Source organism: Neoarthrinium moseri (assembly GCF_022829205.1).
Source record: "Neoarthrinium moseri strain CBS 164.80 chromosome Unknown scaffold8_Wmoseri_CBS_16480, whole genome shotgun sequence".
Classification (NCBI taxonomy): Eukaryota; Fungi; Ascomycota; class Sordariomycetes; order Amphisphaeriales; family Apiosporaceae; genus Neoarthrinium; species Neoarthrinium moseri.
Window position 1 is genome coordinate 935011 of NW_026055122.1, and position 17206 is coordinate 952216.

The 17206-nt window shown below is 50.7% G+C and overlaps 6 protein-coding genes across 6 annotated transcripts; 3 read left to right on the top strand and 3 right to left on the bottom strand.

Annotated features, from left to right (window-relative positions):
- Positions 1-110: 110 nt before the first annotated feature.
- JN550_003563 (uncharacterized protein) lies at positions 111-2006 on the bottom strand (the record flags this gene model as incomplete). Its single annotated transcript, XM_049314981.1, has 5 exons — positions 111-303; positions 380-546; positions 609-719; positions 786-1642; positions 1691-2006. The coding sequence occupies 5 exons, from the start codon at positions 2004-2006 to the stop codon at positions 111-113; spliced, it is 1644 nt and encodes a 547-aa protein (XP_049174754.1).
- Positions 2007-4317: 2311 nt separating this feature from the next.
- Positions 4318-8403, top strand: JN550_003564 (uncharacterized protein; the record flags this gene model as incomplete). Its single annotated transcript, XM_049314982.1, has 3 exons — positions 4318-5059; positions 5115-7454; positions 7514-8403. 3 exons carry the CDS (start codon positions 4318-4320, stop codon positions 8401-8403), a joined length of 3972 nt encoding a protein of 1323 aa, XP_049174755.1.
- A 409-nt stretch (positions 8404-8812) lies between these two features.
- Positions 8813-9784, top strand: JN550_003565 (uncharacterized protein; the record flags this gene model as incomplete). The annotated part of the gene is made up of 3 exons (XM_049314983.1): positions 8813-9040; positions 9112-9550; positions 9615-9784. The coding sequence occupies 3 exons, from the start codon at positions 8813-8815 to the stop codon at positions 9782-9784; spliced, it is 837 nt and encodes a 278-aa protein (XP_049174756.1).
- Positions 9785-9924: 140 nt separating this feature from the next.
- On the bottom strand, positions 9925-11393 carry JN550_003566 (uncharacterized protein; the record flags this gene model as incomplete). Its single annotated transcript, XM_049314984.1, has 2 exons — positions 9925-10229; positions 10304-11393. The coding sequence occupies 2 exons, from the start codon at positions 11391-11393 to the stop codon at positions 9925-9927; spliced, it is 1395 nt and encodes a 464-aa protein (XP_049174757.1).
- Positions 11394-14608: 3215 nt separating this feature from the next.
- JN550_003567 (uncharacterized protein) lies at positions 14609-15242 on the top strand (the record flags this gene model as incomplete). Its single annotated transcript, XM_049314985.1, has 2 exons — positions 14609-14722; positions 14775-15242. The coding sequence occupies 2 exons, from the start codon at positions 14609-14611 to the stop codon at positions 15240-15242; spliced, it is 582 nt and encodes a 193-aa protein (XP_049174758.1).
- Positions 15243-15356: 114 nt separating this feature from the next.
- JN550_003568 (uncharacterized protein) lies at positions 15357-17206 on the bottom strand (the record flags this gene model as incomplete). The annotated part of the gene is made up of 3 exons (XM_049314986.1): positions 15357-16303; positions 16360-17073; positions 17173-17206. 3 exons carry the CDS (start codon positions 17204-17206, stop codon positions 15357-15359), a joined length of 1695 nt encoding a protein of 564 aa, XP_049174759.1.

The following is a 17206-nucleotide window of genomic DNA, read 5'->3' on the forward strand; positions in this document are numbered from 1 at the left end:
CATCCTACTCGCATCTGTACCATTTGCTATTCCAGCTCTCCTTTTTGGCATTTTCCCCCCCACTTCCCCCTTATTCGAGATGTTATCGCTTTTCAATAGTGAACATGGGCTTAGGAGAGTAGCTTGCGCGTCACCATGACCTCCACCTCCCCCTGGCCAGGTCCCTTGCCTTTCACGATTTTGGGCTGCCCGATAATCAGAACATTATGAACCTGAACATCCTCAACTGTGGTATTGATGAGATCCATGTCAAAGTTGCGAAGAACCCGTGCTAGTGTCAGATATAGCTCGGCGTGGGCCAACCTAGAGTTGAAAGTATGAGACATTGGACCTGAAAATGCAAGTGAAACTCAACAGCTGGTTAATTTGTAACACTTACCCGATTCCAAGGCATTGTCGAGAACCTTTGGTAAAGCTAGTTAGGTATCTCTCAAGAGGGAATCCTTGCTTGGCCGCTTCCACCCAGCGGTCAGGGTTGAAAGTGAACGGGTCCTCAAAGATCTTTGGATTAGTGTGTACAAAGTACGTCGACTGACTCACAGGCGTCTGTAGATAGAAGTTGTCAGTTTTTTCTTTCGGGCTGATATAGGTTGATACATTGTACTCACTCCAGGAGGAATAGCATAATCCTTGTATTGAAGCGTCTCATGTGTGAACACACGGGGTAGGCGCGTAATAGGCCCATAAGATAGGCGTATAGATTCTTTGACTACACCAGTCTGCGCATTTCATTCGGTTAGTAAAGACATAAGCCCAACGTACTGTAGTCGTGAGACTAAGCTCACCAAGTAGGGCAGCGGCTCGAGCTGGGGCATAGTAAGCTTCTCATCAGGGATATGAGCGAGCTGAGCCAACTCAGCACGAACTTTATCTATAATCGATTTGTTGTCAAGAAGATAGAACATGCCAGTGGCCAGGGCACGCGAAGAAGTTTCGGTGCCGGCGAAGATAATTACTTGGCCCTCATCCACCAGGCGCTTCAAACTGCGTTCTTCAGCCGGAATGCGCGGATCACCTAAGGCCTCAATCATGACAGATTTCGAGGAACCTGGGTTTTCATCCTTGTTTACTAACATCTTTTTGATGTTCTTCTTGATGTCTTCCTGCAGAAGCAACAAGTCGGCAACAGGCGGCAGGATTAGGCGGATTATCGGAATCGGCAGCTTTTTCAGGTACTTGATGACCCATGGAACGAAGCGAGTAAAGTGGAAGATCTCCGAAACACCCTTGAAAGCTTCGCGGACGTCAAATACAAGGTCGGGGCTGCTCAAGTAGTCATAGTGGTAGCCAAAGAAGCGTTTGGTGATGATGTCGGCAGTCATGGCTGCAAAGGCCCTGTCCAAGGAGATCATCTTGCCTTCCTTGCGTGCTCCGTCAAGTCTACTTAGCATGGCGCTTATACGCTCGTGAATCTCGGGCTCCATGGCTAGGATGGACCGCTTGGCGAAATATGGGTTCATATAGCCACGTCGAGATCGATGCTGCGCGTGGCTTACCGTGGCAGCCACGGAAGCTGGCACACCGAATCCAGCCACGGTAGATGAGTCTTTGTTGATACGATGAACTCCCCCAGCGTATACATTTTGGTAGTACTCAGGATCATCAATATGAACTTCGTTTGGGTTGATGCGAATAATAGGGCCTAATGGGCTTATAAGTGGGTGTTGACAATCGTTGAGGAACAACATACCATATTTCTCATGCATTTTGCGGATTTCCCAAAGATAATTTCCGCTCTTCACAGCGTCGTGCCAGAAGTCAGAGAAAGGCGTCATTGCCGCCATCCATGGTCCAGGAATCTTGCGCAGGGGATGGAAATAAACATTATAGACGCATCGCAGCACGAGATAAGCACCCCAAAGCACAAGAAGGTTCCGTGCCAGCTGGCCACGCTTTGTATATTCCAAAGTGCCCAATGATGCTGCAAAGTGGCTTGATTTAGGAGCGTCGGCAACAGGCGGCGGCGTTGTGTCATTAGACACAAAATCGAGGATTGACAAATCCATGGTGAAGGAAGGATACTGATGTTGCTGGAAAAGCTCGACCGTCTTTCTGCAAATAAGGTGACGAAAAGTCAACAGGTGAGAAAATGGAGAATGTAAAGAATAAAACGATAAATACTTGTAGCTACTTGTCAGCTTTTATATAGACACCGTCTGCGACCATAAGCCAAGCCTTTTCCACTCATCCTTCCAGCATTCCGTTCTACACCCCTAGTGGCGGCCACTGTGATGGATGGTCAGTCACAATAGCACGTGGGCAGGGCACATTATTGAAACCGCAGTCTCCACTCATATTAGGCAATGTATTTCCGGCAATTACTCCGCGGCCTCAAACATAATGCCACTTGGAGTGAAGCAGTATGCAATGCCGAGATAGTGAACAGACCCAAGCGTAAAGTTACCGCTACGTTACATCCATGAAATATCATAGATGAGTCCCGGGGTAAACGTGATGGATCGGGCCATTTCCAATGAACACCCGTTTGCTACCTAGTCCGCAGGGGTAGATGACACTGCAGCATAATACGACAACTTGACTAGTGCGCTCGACTATACCTTGGTCGCCAACAGACGAATCGGGGCATTTCCGGTACACTTATATCCAGTCGCTTAGACAAAGGCTGGCACTTGCTATCGAGGTGCTCTATACAGTAACTCATAGGTACACCCAGTGGCGTCTCGCGTAATGCACCGAGGAGAGGTACTTTGCAACACCTATTGACTAAGGACCTCACTCCGGGACAATTATTTCCTCCGTTGGCATCATGGCAGAGGTCCAGACCTCTTGCGATCAAAGAGTATCAAATCTAGAACCGTGAAGACTACGCGTAGATTGCCCGATAGAATGTAGTTGGTGTAATGATGACCGGAAAGTCCCCTGCCGGGGGTTTGTTATGGATTTTCTCCAGGTACAGGGGCGTGTCCGACTATAGCGCGTCAATAACATGTTGTCCTGCATGTCCGGCCTCGAACGCTGGGGTAGGGGGTGTACTCCAAGAATGGATGACCTGATATTGTGTAGGTCTGAGTAAAAGAAAACTGAATAGTTCAATGTATCAGTTTCCAAGGCCCCTGCTCCACATCGCAAAGTTCTTTGCATATGATGTGAGAAGAAGAAGTGGATCAAGTACCCTGGCTTCTGCTTTGACATGTATCTGCCATGTATTGACTGTGATCTTACGCTTGCGCCTTAAATCAAGGGCATAATACTCAAATAGACAGCACTGTACATTGCATTGTATATCCACAAAGCCAACGGTGGCATTACATTATAACCGCTAGTGCTGAGCGGCAGAGTTACTTGCAAGCCTTTTCGGATGTTATTGCCGCCCGCATGCGGCATGCAATGCCTCTTGGCAAGGCAGTAAGCTTTGCCAAGCAAGGCTATAGCCAATTGGCACTGTTGGGCAATGCTTATCTCTCTTACATGGTGTTGAGTCGTGGCAGCTGAGCTCTGAAACCAGCTGATACTCATACATGGCCCTGTATAGCAAGATCTAGACCTCGCAGGCTATAAACCCTGCTAATGTCCGAAGGTTACAAACCACAAAGTATCGAGTACCTTCACATACACGTATGTACCTAGGTACAGGACAAACACCTGATTAGAGACATGCAGGTTGTCAGCCCGAACTAAATCCCCTGCACGTTGCGCAGCTTTGGCCCTTTTGGACCCTGAATGTTGCAGAATGCGCTCCGCCAGCGATTCCAGAGCGGTCGCCGGCCTGCAGCACTGTGGCGTGCAAATCCGGATTGAACCGTGTCCTGCTTGATTGGGTGGATTGCCTGGGGTCCCCTGGCTGTTCGCTAATGCACGTGGCGGGGACTAGAGTCGAGACCCGGGCCTATCTCGTGTCACTTTATTCCCGCGTATCTGGTCCCTGCAGATTGGGCTTTCCAAGAATGAACTCTCCAGGGTCAGGAATTCGCCATGCCCTATCGCAAGCAAGAGGTACGGTCAATCCCTTGTTTCAATGGCAACAGTGCTCACCATGGCCGGAATTACTGTGTACTCCGGCATCGAGACCGGCGCTAAGCGGGTGCTTCCCGAGACCAGGGCCCTGCATCGCAGTAGGAAAACCGAACTCTGCGGACGATAAAATGATAACCACGCCGCAACCCTGCATTTCCTAGGAATCTAGACTTCGCGTTGAGTCGCAAACGTCTCACCTTCCACTTCTGCGATGCCGCTTACTAGATCACCATGGCCTATATTCCTCGTTGCTTCAAAGACCTGTCAATCGCTGCTGTGTTAGGGGGGAGTAGAAGCATCCAGCTCACCTCTGCGCACGCATTACATTCTATGGCGTCCAACATGGCGGACCTTGACCCGAAGCCACCCCTAACCTCAACACCCGAAGCCACCATCACTTCCGCCAACAGCATCTCAGATAGGTCTGGGCCTAGCCCGAAGAATAACGGCGCAGGAGATGACGATGGTGACGGCAAGACCAAGTCTGTTGCCGGCAAGGAGAAGCAGTCGGGTTCCCTCCACTTCTTCTACCGCGTGCATTGGTCATACTCGACCTCGCTGGATCATACTCTCCGGCTGATTGGTTTTGTCTGCGCCGTCGCATCAGGAGTCGTGCCACCGCTGATGACCGTGGTTTTCGGCTCCTCAGTGAACCAATTCAGTTCCTACGAGAATGGAAGCATATCCGGCGATGACCTGTATCGGAATATGTCCCAGAACGCGCTGTGGCTGCTCTACCTGTTCATTGGCCGCTTTTTCCTGGTCTACATACACTCCACATGTTTTGGGTTGGTCGGTATCCGCGTTACAAGGTCCTTCCGTCTTGACTTTATCCGATCCATGATCCGGCAGGACGTATCCTTCGTCGACTTATGCGCAGCTGGCACCGTGGCCTCCACCATTTCGAATAGCGCCGACATGGTCGAGAACGGCAGCACAGAGAAGGTTGGCAGTTTGATTCAAAACATGGCCATGTTTGTGGCTGCGTTCGTGGTTGCTTTTACGCAGCAGTGGAAGTTGACACTTGTCACGGCCACGACACTACCTGTCCTCTTCACGGGATTCAAGATCACATTTGGCCTTGGTAAGGCAAAACAAGTCCCTCCTCCTAACGTCGCTAACATCCAATGTTCTATCAGATGCCAAGATTGAGGCCAAAATACTTGAGATATACAACCGCGCCGGCGGCTTGGTAGAAGAGGCCTTGGGCACGGTCCGTATTGTCACGGCCTTCAATGCCAGCGGGAAGCTCAGCCGCAAATATGACAACTACCTAGAAGCGGCACAGAAGCTCGGCTTCCGCAAGGGTCCCATCATTGGCGTCCAGTGGAGCGTCGAGTTTTTCACTATTTATGCTGCATACGCGCTGGCCTGGTATTACGGCATTAAGCTGCTCAACAGCGGTGAGATCGCCGGCGGTGGACAAATCATCTCGGTGCTGCTCGCCGTCCTCTTGGGTACGAACGCTGCGTCCAATGTGGCTCCTGGGTTCGGAGACTTTGCCAAGGCTTCAGCTGCCGCAAAGGGAATGTTCGAGATGATTGACCGCAAGTCCGAAATAGATCCATTGGCTGACAAAGGCGAGCGACCAGCTCAGAGTGACGGTTCGGTTGAGCTACGCCATGCCAGCTTTGCTTATCCGTCGCGGCCGTCAGTCCAGGTCCTGCACGACGTGAGTCTGAAGTTTGAGGCAGGCAAAGTCACGGCGCTGGTTGGTGCGTCCGGATCTGGGAAGAGTACTATTGTTGGTTTAATTGAGAGATGGTATAACCCGGTGAGCGGCTCCGTTCATGTGGGCGGCCATGCCGTTGCGGAGCTGAATGTCCGTTGGCTGCGTCGGCGCATTGGACTTGTCCAGCAGGAGCCTGTGCTCTTCAGCGATACCATTTACAATAACGTTGTGCACGGGCTCTACGGCACGGCCATGAACGACCTCCCGGAGCCGGAGAAGCGAGAACTAGTCAGACAGGCGTGCATACAAGCGTTTGCCGACGAGTTCATCCAGGGACTGCCAGACAAGTATGACACCAAGGTTGGTGATCGTGGCGCTTTACTGAGCGGTGGCCAAAAACAACGCATCGCCATTGCACGGAGTGTGATCTCCAACCCAGAGGTCCTCTTGCTCGACGAAGCTACCTCAGCTTTAGATCCCACAGCGGAAGGAAAGGTGCAAGCTTCTCTGGACAATGTCTCCAAGTCTCGCACCACGATCCTGATTGCGCATAAGCTTTCAACTGTTCAAAAGGCCGACAAAATCGTGGTGCTCAGTCAAGGGGAAGTTGTGGAGCAGGGTACACACCAGCAGTTGCTTAATCTCCGCGGCGCCTACTATCAGCTCGTCAATGCCCAAGCATTGCATACGGGTCAGGAAGTTTTGGGACAAGGGCTTAATATGGCCAATCCTCCCATCCAACATCTGCAGAGACCTAAAATATCGGAGGGCACCGAAGAAAAGGCTTTGGCCTTGTCCAAGTCTTCAACTGCGCACAGTGTTCGGAGCCCCAACCAAGCTGCAGACGCCGAAGAGGCTGAAGATGAGGATGGCGATATCGCCCGGAAGCTTTCTATCAGCCGGTGCATCGCCATCATCTTTAAGGAACAGCGCCACATTTGGCCAATATTGCTGTTCGGTATCATCTCCTCGGCCGCTGGTGGTGGTCTATTCCCGGCACAGGCCGTTCTCTTCGGCTCGAGCATTCCGACTCTACAGCTGCCTCGCGGCGACCAGCTAGTGGAACGTGGCAACTTTTGGGCATTGATGTATTTTGTGTTCAGCTTGGGCGTTTTCGTCAGTTATGTTGGAGTTGGCTTCTTCTGGACTGTGGCATCCTTTCACGCTACACGCTTTTATCGCCGCGAATACTTCGACGCCATGCTACGCCAAGATGTCTCCTTCTTCGACAGCAGGGGCCATGGCGCCGCCGAGATGACCAGTCGACTCTCGCTACACCCCCAGAGGCTCCAAAATTTATTGTCGACCAACCTTGCTCTAATCATCGTGATTTTTGTTGACATTGTTTCATGCTTTATCCTAGCAGTTGCCATGGGATGGCGACTGGGCTTGGTTGTCATTGCTGGAGGCATGCCTCCTCTTTTCGGTGCAGGCTTCTTCCGTCTCAGACTCGAGATGGCAAACGAGGACCGTCTAACCCATATGTATCTGGAATGTGCGCGTTTTGCTTCTGAGGCTGTGGGAGCCATTCGCACCGTATCCAGTCTCACATTGGAAGACAAGGTGCTGGATGGCTTCCGACAAAGGCTTGCCGAGTGCTCGAGCCGAGAGCTCCGTAGTAAGATGCTTACAATGCTTGTTCATTCCTTCGCCGAGAGTATCAACCTTGCCGTGACGGGTTTGGCTTTCTGGTATGGTGGCAAGCTGCTGTCTGAGGGTAGCTATGATATGCAAACGTTTTTCATTGTCTTCATGGCAGTGTTGATGGGTTCGCAGTCGGGCGGAGTTCTTTTTGGTTTCTCTTCAAGTAAGTAAATTGGCTAAAACACAGATTCACAAAACCTCGGAGACTAACCGCTGCTACAGACGTTTCGCGAGCACATTCAGCAGCCAACCATATCCTGGATCTGCGTCAAGCACAGCCCCCAATCAATAACTCCACCGGCACCAAGCAGTTGCCGCTTAGTGGGGAGAAATCTGCTGCCATCGAATTTCGGGACGTGGCCTTCGCTTATCCAGGTCGGCCCAATCACCCGGTCTTGAACGGCCTCAACCTCAAGATTGAAAAGGGTCAATCTGTGGGGATTGTGGGCGCTTCGGGCTGTGGTAAGAGTACCATGATTGCCCTGCTAGAGAGATTCTATGACATTAGCTCCGGACAACTCCTTGTCGAGGGACAATCACTGCAGGGCTTGGATGTGCACTCCCACCGCTCTCGCATAGGTCTCGTTTCGCAGGATACGATGTTGTTCCAGGGAACCATCCGTGAGAACATCCTACTGGGTGTACCAGACGAAGAGGCCGCCACGTCTGACGCGGACGACCGCGTTGAGAGGGCGTGCAAATCAGCCAACATGCATGACTTTATTAGCAGCTTGCCGGACGGGTATGCAACTGACATTGGGAACCGCGGAGTGGCACTGAGTGGAGGACAGCGCCAGCGCCTCGCTATTGCGCGGGCACTTATCCGCGAGCCCGACTTGTTGCTATTTGACGAGGCCACTAGCGCGCTAGACACTGCCAACGAAGCGCTGGTACAGGCTGCGATCGAAGCAGTGGCGCGCGAGAAGCCGGGCCGCACTACAGTTGCTGTTGCCCACAGGCTTTCAACCATTCGACGATGCGACCGCATCTTTGTGCTGTACCAGGGACAAGTGGCTGAGGAGGGTACCCACGATGAGCTAGTTCAGAAAAGAGGACAGTACTATGAAATGGTACTAGCTCAGTCTTTAGACCAAGAGGTCGTAGAGGCGTAAAGGACTAGACCTAGACGATAGAATGGGGCGTAGAGTATGCTTGATTGTCACACCCGACTGATATAACGCACGAAAGGCTACTTTAGTTTCATATACAAAAGTTAGGACATGTTATGTAATTCCATTCCGTGTCCTCGTATCCTGGCATTACACTTCTGTCACAAGTAGTGGTATTGTAAGGCTTTACGGATAGACTATGTAGTGACCCACTTTATTCTTAAACTTACATGAAAGCGGAAGTTCAATGTCAAAAGTCGCGACAGCCAGTGGTCCGGCAAATCTTCGGTTATCAGAAACCGTGCCGTGTTGCTGTGCCGTGTCACGACATGATATGTTGACAGATTCGCGCGTTCTCTTCTTCAAATAACGCTGACAATTTCTGTGCAAGGATCTCTCGCGAGTTAGTACTATGGCGAAACGGAAACAGCCTGTTCAGGAGGACCCGGTCATCCACGACCTTAGCGACTTTGTGGAATTCAACATCACCAAGGTACTGTACGACGGAACCAAGAGAAAACGAGCAACTTTGTATCTAGTCAAGGTTCGGGCAGCAGCGACATCTCATCGAGGCCGCAAAGCAACCCGGAAATCAGCGGCACCGTCTGCTAGGGAGAGCGGGCTGTACGTGCTCAAAATTGTAAAGACTCAATCCTTAAACTAGGCCATCCTCCTAGATTGACACTAGCAACTAACAGAGTGCTCCACCAGTTTCCCGAGTCTGTTGCCAATCAAGATGACTACAAGAGAGAGCTCGCAACAAATGTTGTGCTTGGTCGCAGCTTTGCTCTGCCCGATGCCCAGAGTGCTTGTGACACCATGACAGTTGCATCTGGAGACTTTCCCGCAAGCCGATGGCCACGCTGCTTTGGTACTTTGCGAACAAGAAAAGACCCGACCCCTGGAACATGGATCCGCCGTGATGCGAATTCGGATCATAACTCTGCACTTCTTTTCGAGTACATCCCTGATCTCGAACTGCTCACCCGTGAGCTGGTGACAGAGGAGCTTTCTCAAGAGTACAAACAGGTCCTTGCAGACCTCCATGCCTTGCAAATTCTTCATCGGGACCAGATTCTCTACGCCGCATGGCCAGAAATTGTTTTCAATAACCTATTCCTTCGACCGAACAAGATAACTGGCAAAAAAGGTAGGTACTTCGTGCTTCCCAGCGACTATGATCGACTACTTATATCTGACCTTTGTCCACGTAGAAATTATGATACTTGATTTTGATAAGTCTCTAGTACTTGGTAATAGTGCTCGGGACAAGATGCTTTTACGAAATGAGGCACAGGAAATGGCGGAAGCCCTTGATACAGCACTATCCAAGAAGGATATGCTGCAATCATTGCCGAAGGAAGTAAAAAGGCTACTGAAATAAGAAGCTGTAGTTGGTAGAGTGTCGGATAAAATACAGCCGGACTTTGGGAGGGGGAATATAACAACCCTAGTACAACGTTTGCCAGAAGTATCGCTGAGTTCAAAAGCTAAACCCGTAAATTTGACTCAAATTGTTGAGTGTTACTTTTTGGATATAAAATCCTTTATGAAATCATGAATATCTCTTGCACCGCGAGATGGGAGTCGCTGCAGGTATCGCGAAGAGCTCGCTTCGGGGCTAGCAGCAATCTCAATGACCCTCCTTGAGAGGTATTCGATATCAGGAACATTCTTCGCTACACCAAGCCACTTGCGATGATCGTTCGGAATTCTCTCCAGAGCCCTTTCCCAAAGATGTCGCCATATGTCGAGAGTCTGTAGCAGCTTGTCTGACTGCTGTTTTAGAAACATAGCGACATGTAAGTTGAATATGATGTGTTGGAAGGCTGCAAGAACCTTCAGTCAGCGCACTGTGGATCTGATCCAGTAGAGGCACCAGGAAAAGGTGGTCGAGACTCACCACACAGCATCATATGTAGGTGAAATAGGGGCAAGTTCTCCCATTCGATATCTGCCCGCCAGTTCTCCTCAAGCAGCTTTGAAATGAGTTCTTTCAGACAGTATGAGGTCTTTTGAGGAGAGAGTTTCGTTAATTCGAAAGTTAACACAGAATCAGTATCCCATAATGTGGGATCGCAAGGGAGATCTCCGGACATTTCTAGCATTGAGAAAATCGGCGGGTTGTTGCAAGATAAGGTCGCCAAACAGTCAGCACAAAAGGCCCAAGAGACAAGTCGAATGATGTGCTCCCGACGTAAAAAGAGCTCCCAGTCTTCAGAGGGATGATGCCGGCAACCAATGAAATGTAGTCTTCTCATAGCAGAGATCAGCGTTGGTAATCGCTCCGTTACGGCCAATTGCTGCATATCTAAGTCGCTCGCTAAAAGCGTGTCCAGAGCATACATGAGTAGAGCAGCCTGGCAAAGCTCGACTGCCTCTGAAAGGTCGCGCCCTGATGGCAGATTGTCGACGAAGATCTTCAATTCATGGAAGATATAGGAGTCCGCGAGATGGTAGAAGTTCCTGGCATCAGTGATGTTCTCGGAGCCGTGTCCTGGACGGTATGAATAAGTGGCCCCTGTAAGCGAAATGACCATCATCAGAGGCAGAGAGGCTTGTTCAAGGGCAAATGTAGGCCAGTGTACAACTGGGTATTGGTAGTGACGCTTGCGACAAAATATCATGGCAAATTCTTTGACGTTAGAGACACTAAAGAAGCGACGAAAAGCGATCGCGTCGAACGAATTCCGATAGCGATCGATAGAGTTGGCATGAGCGGCGACGTGCAATTCCAAGAGATCGAGCCTTGCTGAGAGTGAGCCCGCTTGGGACTGAGGGGACAAGAAGGCGCCAAGAAGGCTTTGTTCTTCAGTGTTATACAGCCCGCCTAACTCCATGGAAACAAGAAGTTCTTGGGGTTCAGATGGCAGTAATAGCGTAGGGTCGATGTAATCGAATGTTTGATGACTCAGGACTTGAGCTTGTGGTGGTGTCAAGCAGGTAGGCCCTACGAGGGCAGCTTCGGGTTCCTCGCCCACCGCCTTTTCCATGACGAAGTCTTGCTTGTCGTCGGTAAAATTGAGTAGAAATGACAAGGGAACACGGCCATGACTATTGCCTGGTGTGTCATGCAGCTCCTCGTGGATAGGTTGCCGATGAGTGGCATCAGTACAGCACCGACTGAAAGTACAACGTAACTTCCGAGAGACGCAGCGCTCGCAGGGGGTTTGGCTCTCGGCGTTACAGTGCACCTTAACCCGCGAGCACTGGTCACAAGACTTTGCCTTACGCCCACGCCTCCCAGCTTGCAATGTACGACCCTCTCTTTGAGGGCAGCATTTTGCGTGTCGCCTGGCGCCGTCGACCCGAGAAAAGACTGCCGAACAAAATGGACACTCACGACCGGTAGAAGGCGGCGTGGAGCGGCCATCGATCTCGGCGAGAGGCAGCTGGCACACGGAACATGACATGTCGTCTCATATTATTTACGTTTCTCAAGCTTGTCGCAAACGAAGTGGGAAAGCGCCGGGCATGCCGGTACCATGGGACGAGTCGATGCTGAGGGAGGAGTGTTTTGTCCGAGGGTAGAATCTGGGCGCCATGCTGAAGTTGGCTAAGGCCGATTGTAGCTACAGTTTTCTGGGTGAATAATTACTGTATGCTAGTGCGTATTTGGCACGCCATTGCACAGTGTTCCAACCTGAATCAAGCTAATAATGCGGGTTCATCTTCAACTAGAGTGGGTCCATATTGTGTGAATATCCCGACAAGGCGCTAGGCCTATAATGCACTCTGTACATCAAGCATGTCCGCGGTGCCCATTCTTTCGAGGGAGAATGAACCTTCGCGCACTTATATTCAGGATCAACAGAAGCCTTGGGAACCGTATGCACGATGAAGCCCCCACGAATGCCAAAGCGTAGGTCACCCTTCGCCAACGCGGAGACTAAATGTCAATTGACTAACACACCCATCAACACGCAGTCCGCCTCTCGATATTATACAGCAAGCAATCTCCTGCAGGCCAACATCCGGCAGTTCCGCACACACGGAGTATCGCGTATTCGACACAATTTCAGCAGCAGGAAAGAGGTCACGCCGCGCCCAGGTCTCCACGTCCTTCTGCTTTGGCTCTGGCCACGGAATCGAAGCCTACAAGTTTGATCGACTATGCCCTGTGAGACAATGCATATGCTGTTTTCAAGCCAGTCCAATGTTTCCTCAAGCTAACTTATATGTCTATAACCAAGGACGACTTTGGATCAGCTAGTGGCTTGGGCACGTAATGGATCCATGTGGCCACTTACTTTCGGCCTTGCTTGTTGCGGCATTGAGATGATGCACGTGTCGATGCCACGGTACGACCAGGACCGTTTGGGTATTATATTTCGAGCTTCTCCACGACAGGCGGATGTCATGATCGTCGCAGGGACTGTTACCAACAAGATGGCGCCTGCACTTCGGCAATGTTACGATCAGATGCCAGATCCCAAATGGGTCATAAGCATGGGAAGCTGTGCGAACGGTGGCGGCTATTACCACTATAGCTACAGTGTTGTCCGTGGTGTCGACCGCATCGTGCCGGTAGATATTTACGTGCCGGGCTGTCCACCAACAGCTGAGGCTTTGCTCTATGGGGTGTTCCAACTACAAAGAAAGATAAGAAGCACCAGAGTTACAAGGATGTGGTACCGCAAATAGAAAGCGGCTGCACATTGAAGAAGTTTGTGTGCTACTACAACCGTCTTTTCAAAAGTTATTCTCATTTTTGGACCATGTTCGTGATGTGGGCTCTCTTTGAAACCTTCCTTATATCACAGGGCGGCGACTTCCTCTGAAAGTGGCTTGAGCTTCCATATTGTTGTTGCTGAGGTAGCTATGATGCCTTTTCTTGGAAGTTACAAATGGCCGTCCCATGGCATCAATCAAGCCAATATCGATATTTCCATGGCGCCGTCCAACATGTCAAGACTTCTTAACATTTTACCGATCCGTCCGTGCCATTAGAAACCTGGGGCTGTAACAACATTTCCTTTTGCACATGCTTCCGAAACGGGGTTATGCAGCCGTCGAAATATTCTGTAAGATAATGATCTTTCTCAAAGCATCGAGTGCCAGAGCAGAAACAGGAGGCACAGATATGATGTTGTCCGCCGAGACAAACTTCACAGTGAAAGAAGTTACTCAGATTCTTCCAGCCGCATTGATTGCAGCTGACCTCTGAGTCATACACTTCGAAACAATGCTCCAGTCGGACTAGTCGCTTTTTAGAAAATGAATGTCGTTCACGATGGTAGTTGTGCCCTGGCTTGTCATTGCCTTCGGCGGGAAACATCCCCAGAAGCTTCCACGCAGGAGGTCTTTCTCTCGGTTCTTTAGTACGACAGGCTTTTATTATGTTTTGAAGATATTGAGGGACTTTAGCTCCCGGGGAAGGGAGATCGATTAGAGCGCCTTGATGCCCCTCATCATCAAGACCGTCGTCTTTGACTTTAGTGAAAATAGAGTCGTTTGCACATGTTTGACAGGCCGCGATGCGCCATAATATCAGTCCCAACTGGTATAAGTCAGTATGCGGGAGTGCCACGATGTGACCTTTACTCGATATTGAGTGCTGATACTCAGGAGGCACCAAGGCCATCTGATCCTCGTCGTAGCTGAAGTTTCCTGAAAGAGGCCGTACACGACAACACTGTCATTGCCATCAAGCCCAATACCATGCATTTGAACACGCCCCACAGCATGGAGACAACGGTAAATAGAACAGCTCCATTTCACTCGCGCTCCCAAGATCCATGGTTCTGTTCAATAAAAACACCAATCTCCTAATACGGTGGCATCTACTGCTAGTCGCCCTCGATGTTTTCATCGAAGATCGATTTGCCGTACCCTATTGGCTGGATTCGCGAGTATACCTAGGTACTATCAGTGATGCGCTGATCAGTCCGCCAAGCCTGTGAGACTGGTGGCGTCTTTGTGGGGCGGTTCCTGGCTGCTATTTTTAGCCTTACCGCGCTCATAGCCTGACATCCTTTGGGGCCAGGCCAGGGAGCCGATATTATTCCTCTAGGCGGAAGTCTCTTGTGACGTCAAACATCGAGCTGAGATGAGAGCCCTGCCCTCTGATCCGCCACGCAGTTGCCTTGGATAGGCAGGCTACGTTCACGAGATACATAAAGCACATGGTGGCCATTTCAGCGCGTAGTATTTATCAACTGTTTCGCGGCGCGTTCCAGCATTTTCCTACTACCAAACAGCGGTGAAAATGACTGGCGATTCAAAGGACAGCCTCATCTCAGCATTATGCGGCCCTGAAATCTGGCAGTGGGATTCAAACGGGTCTTGCTCGATCAGTTTTAAGAAAGATGGAACTGGCCTCGTAAGTATATCCTCTTTCGGAACAAGATGTCGCTAATGTCGTTATAATGAAGCTTCGGGCTGGGGCAGAATTGTCCATCTTTATCGCCGCCGAGTTTGCCTGGGAGCTCAAGAGTTCAGGGAATACAGAGGATAACCCAAGCTTTGACATCCAAATCACACTCACGACACGGGTCCATCCTTATTTACGAGAGAGTCGTCAGCACTACACCTTGCTCAACGAGCAGGCTCTGACAAGCGCCGCATTCCAGCCAAAGACCTACACCATTCGTCTAGAAGAGGGTAGATTTGATGAGCCTGCTACCCCCTGGGTGAACTCTCCGCCTTTCTTACATCGACCTCCTAAATTCGCGCTCCGTTTGTCATTTGATAAGTCACCGTTCCCGCCATTGGAGGAGTGGAGGGAAGAGGCCAAATTCGCTGCTGAGCAGTGTCGGTTTTGGGAGTATAAAGAATTCGCAGATAAGGAGGTGCCAAGGGATGGCGTACTTACAGCACTTTTACACAAAGTGTCAGGATGAGGAAATCTGACCGTAGCAAGCTGAATCGATGCTTAGAAGTCATACCTGCGTGCAGGAACCATATAGCATGCTGTCATAACTCATAAATTGGCGTGAAGAACTCAACGTGCCTATCTAAGCAAGGCCGTATTCCTTGATCAACTTCTCCGCACAAGTGACACCGGTAACATAAGCAACGGACTGCACGTGGCAGCTCGCCAAGACAGGGACCACACTCATGTCTGCGACCCGCAGACCCTCAATACCCACCAGACGGAAGTCGCTGTCTACGGCCGCGTCCTTGTCTCCCTTCTTACCCATCTTGACAGTTCCAGTCATGTGCCAGCTGCTGGAGATGGTGTTCTTCCAGTAATCCAGCAATTCTTCGTCGGAGTCGCCTGCGGGCCCAACGATTTGCGATACGTTATCCTTGGTGTATCCGTCTGACTTTGCAATTCGGAAGGCATCCCGCAGTGATTCGACAGCAACCCGGCGGTCGTAGGGTGTTCCTAAGAACTTAGGGTCGAATTTCAAAGGTGTTTTGGGGTCGGATGACTGGAGCGTCACAGTACCACGAGCCTGGGCGTTGTAGTAGAACACCAGCATGCAAGAGTAGTTGAGGTTCTCCTTTGCGAAACCGGGGATGAACCAGTGGATGGGGAAATGAGTGATGATCTCGTAGTGTGGGACAGTGGGGGCATCGATGTGGCGTTTGTCCGCCTCCGGCAGCTCTTGGAATTCCTTGGTACTGGTCAACGACGGAATCTTGAACCAGCCGATGCCAAGCTCGCAGGCAAATTTTGACCAGGGACCCGTGCCGTCGAACTTCCATTGCTCTAGTGCATCAGCCATTGCTTTCTCGTCGCCGTAAAATGGAGCGCGAGCTGTGCTTCCCTCGGTACGGGTCCATGCCAATGGACAAAACATGTGGTCACGAAGCCCTTGGCCAATGGCGGGCACATCGAGCGCTACGGGCAAGTCGAACTCCTTGAGGTGGTCCGCAGGACCAACACCCGAGTGCATGAGGATCTGGGGGTTGTTGAGTGATCCGGCAGAGAGGATCACTTCTTTAGTGGCATAATCTTTGCAACTGTTAGCTTGCAGTATTGCGGAATTCATCAGCTGGAAGAGGCATTACACTTCTGGGTATCTGTCTCCACACCGACGCATTTCTTTCCTTCAAGGATCACTCGAAGCACCGGTGAGTTCGAGAGAACCGTCAAGTTCTCTGGCAAAGGTTCGAGCAGATCGCTCGCGGTAGAACGAGTTCCACGGTGACTTGAGTTGATTAGAACCGACATTCCTAGAGGGTTACCTGAGTTATGGTCTGGATTCAATGGGAACCCGGCCTGCTCAAAGACATCGAGCATGGGAGGCAGATCTGACTCGAACTCGGCAGCATATCCGACACGAAGGGGCCCGGTAGAACCATGATCAGCAGGTTTCGGCGCAGCATATTTCTTGCTGACTGTTGACGGCAGTTCTCCATGGAAATTCTCCAGAGCCTTATATCGCTGCTGAATCTTTGGCCAACTGAAAAAGTCGTCGCCAACCAGGCGAGCCCACTCCTCATAGTCGTCCCGGGCTCCAATACTGTATACACCAAAGTTGATAGCACTGGACCCGCCGAGGCCCTTTCCTCGAGAATAGTCACACTCGCGACCGTTGCAGTTCTCCTGAGGCGTTGTTTGGTAACCCCAGTTCATATCTTTGTTCTGGAAGGTGGTCCAGCGTTGCCCATCAACGCGGAGTGACTTATCCTCATTCTTGCCTCCGGCCTCGAGCAGAAGTACCCTTGGCTTCTTGGAAGCACGTGCTAGTCCAGCTGCCACAGCACTTCCGGAAGGGCCACCTTGTCATTGTCAGTTGTGATCCGACAGGCATCGAAGTAGAATAACCAGTAGTTAAAAGACTAGGGTCAGGGGGGTGGGTTCTGGGTAACGTAACATACTGCCCACGATGATAAAGTCATAGCTTGATGCCAT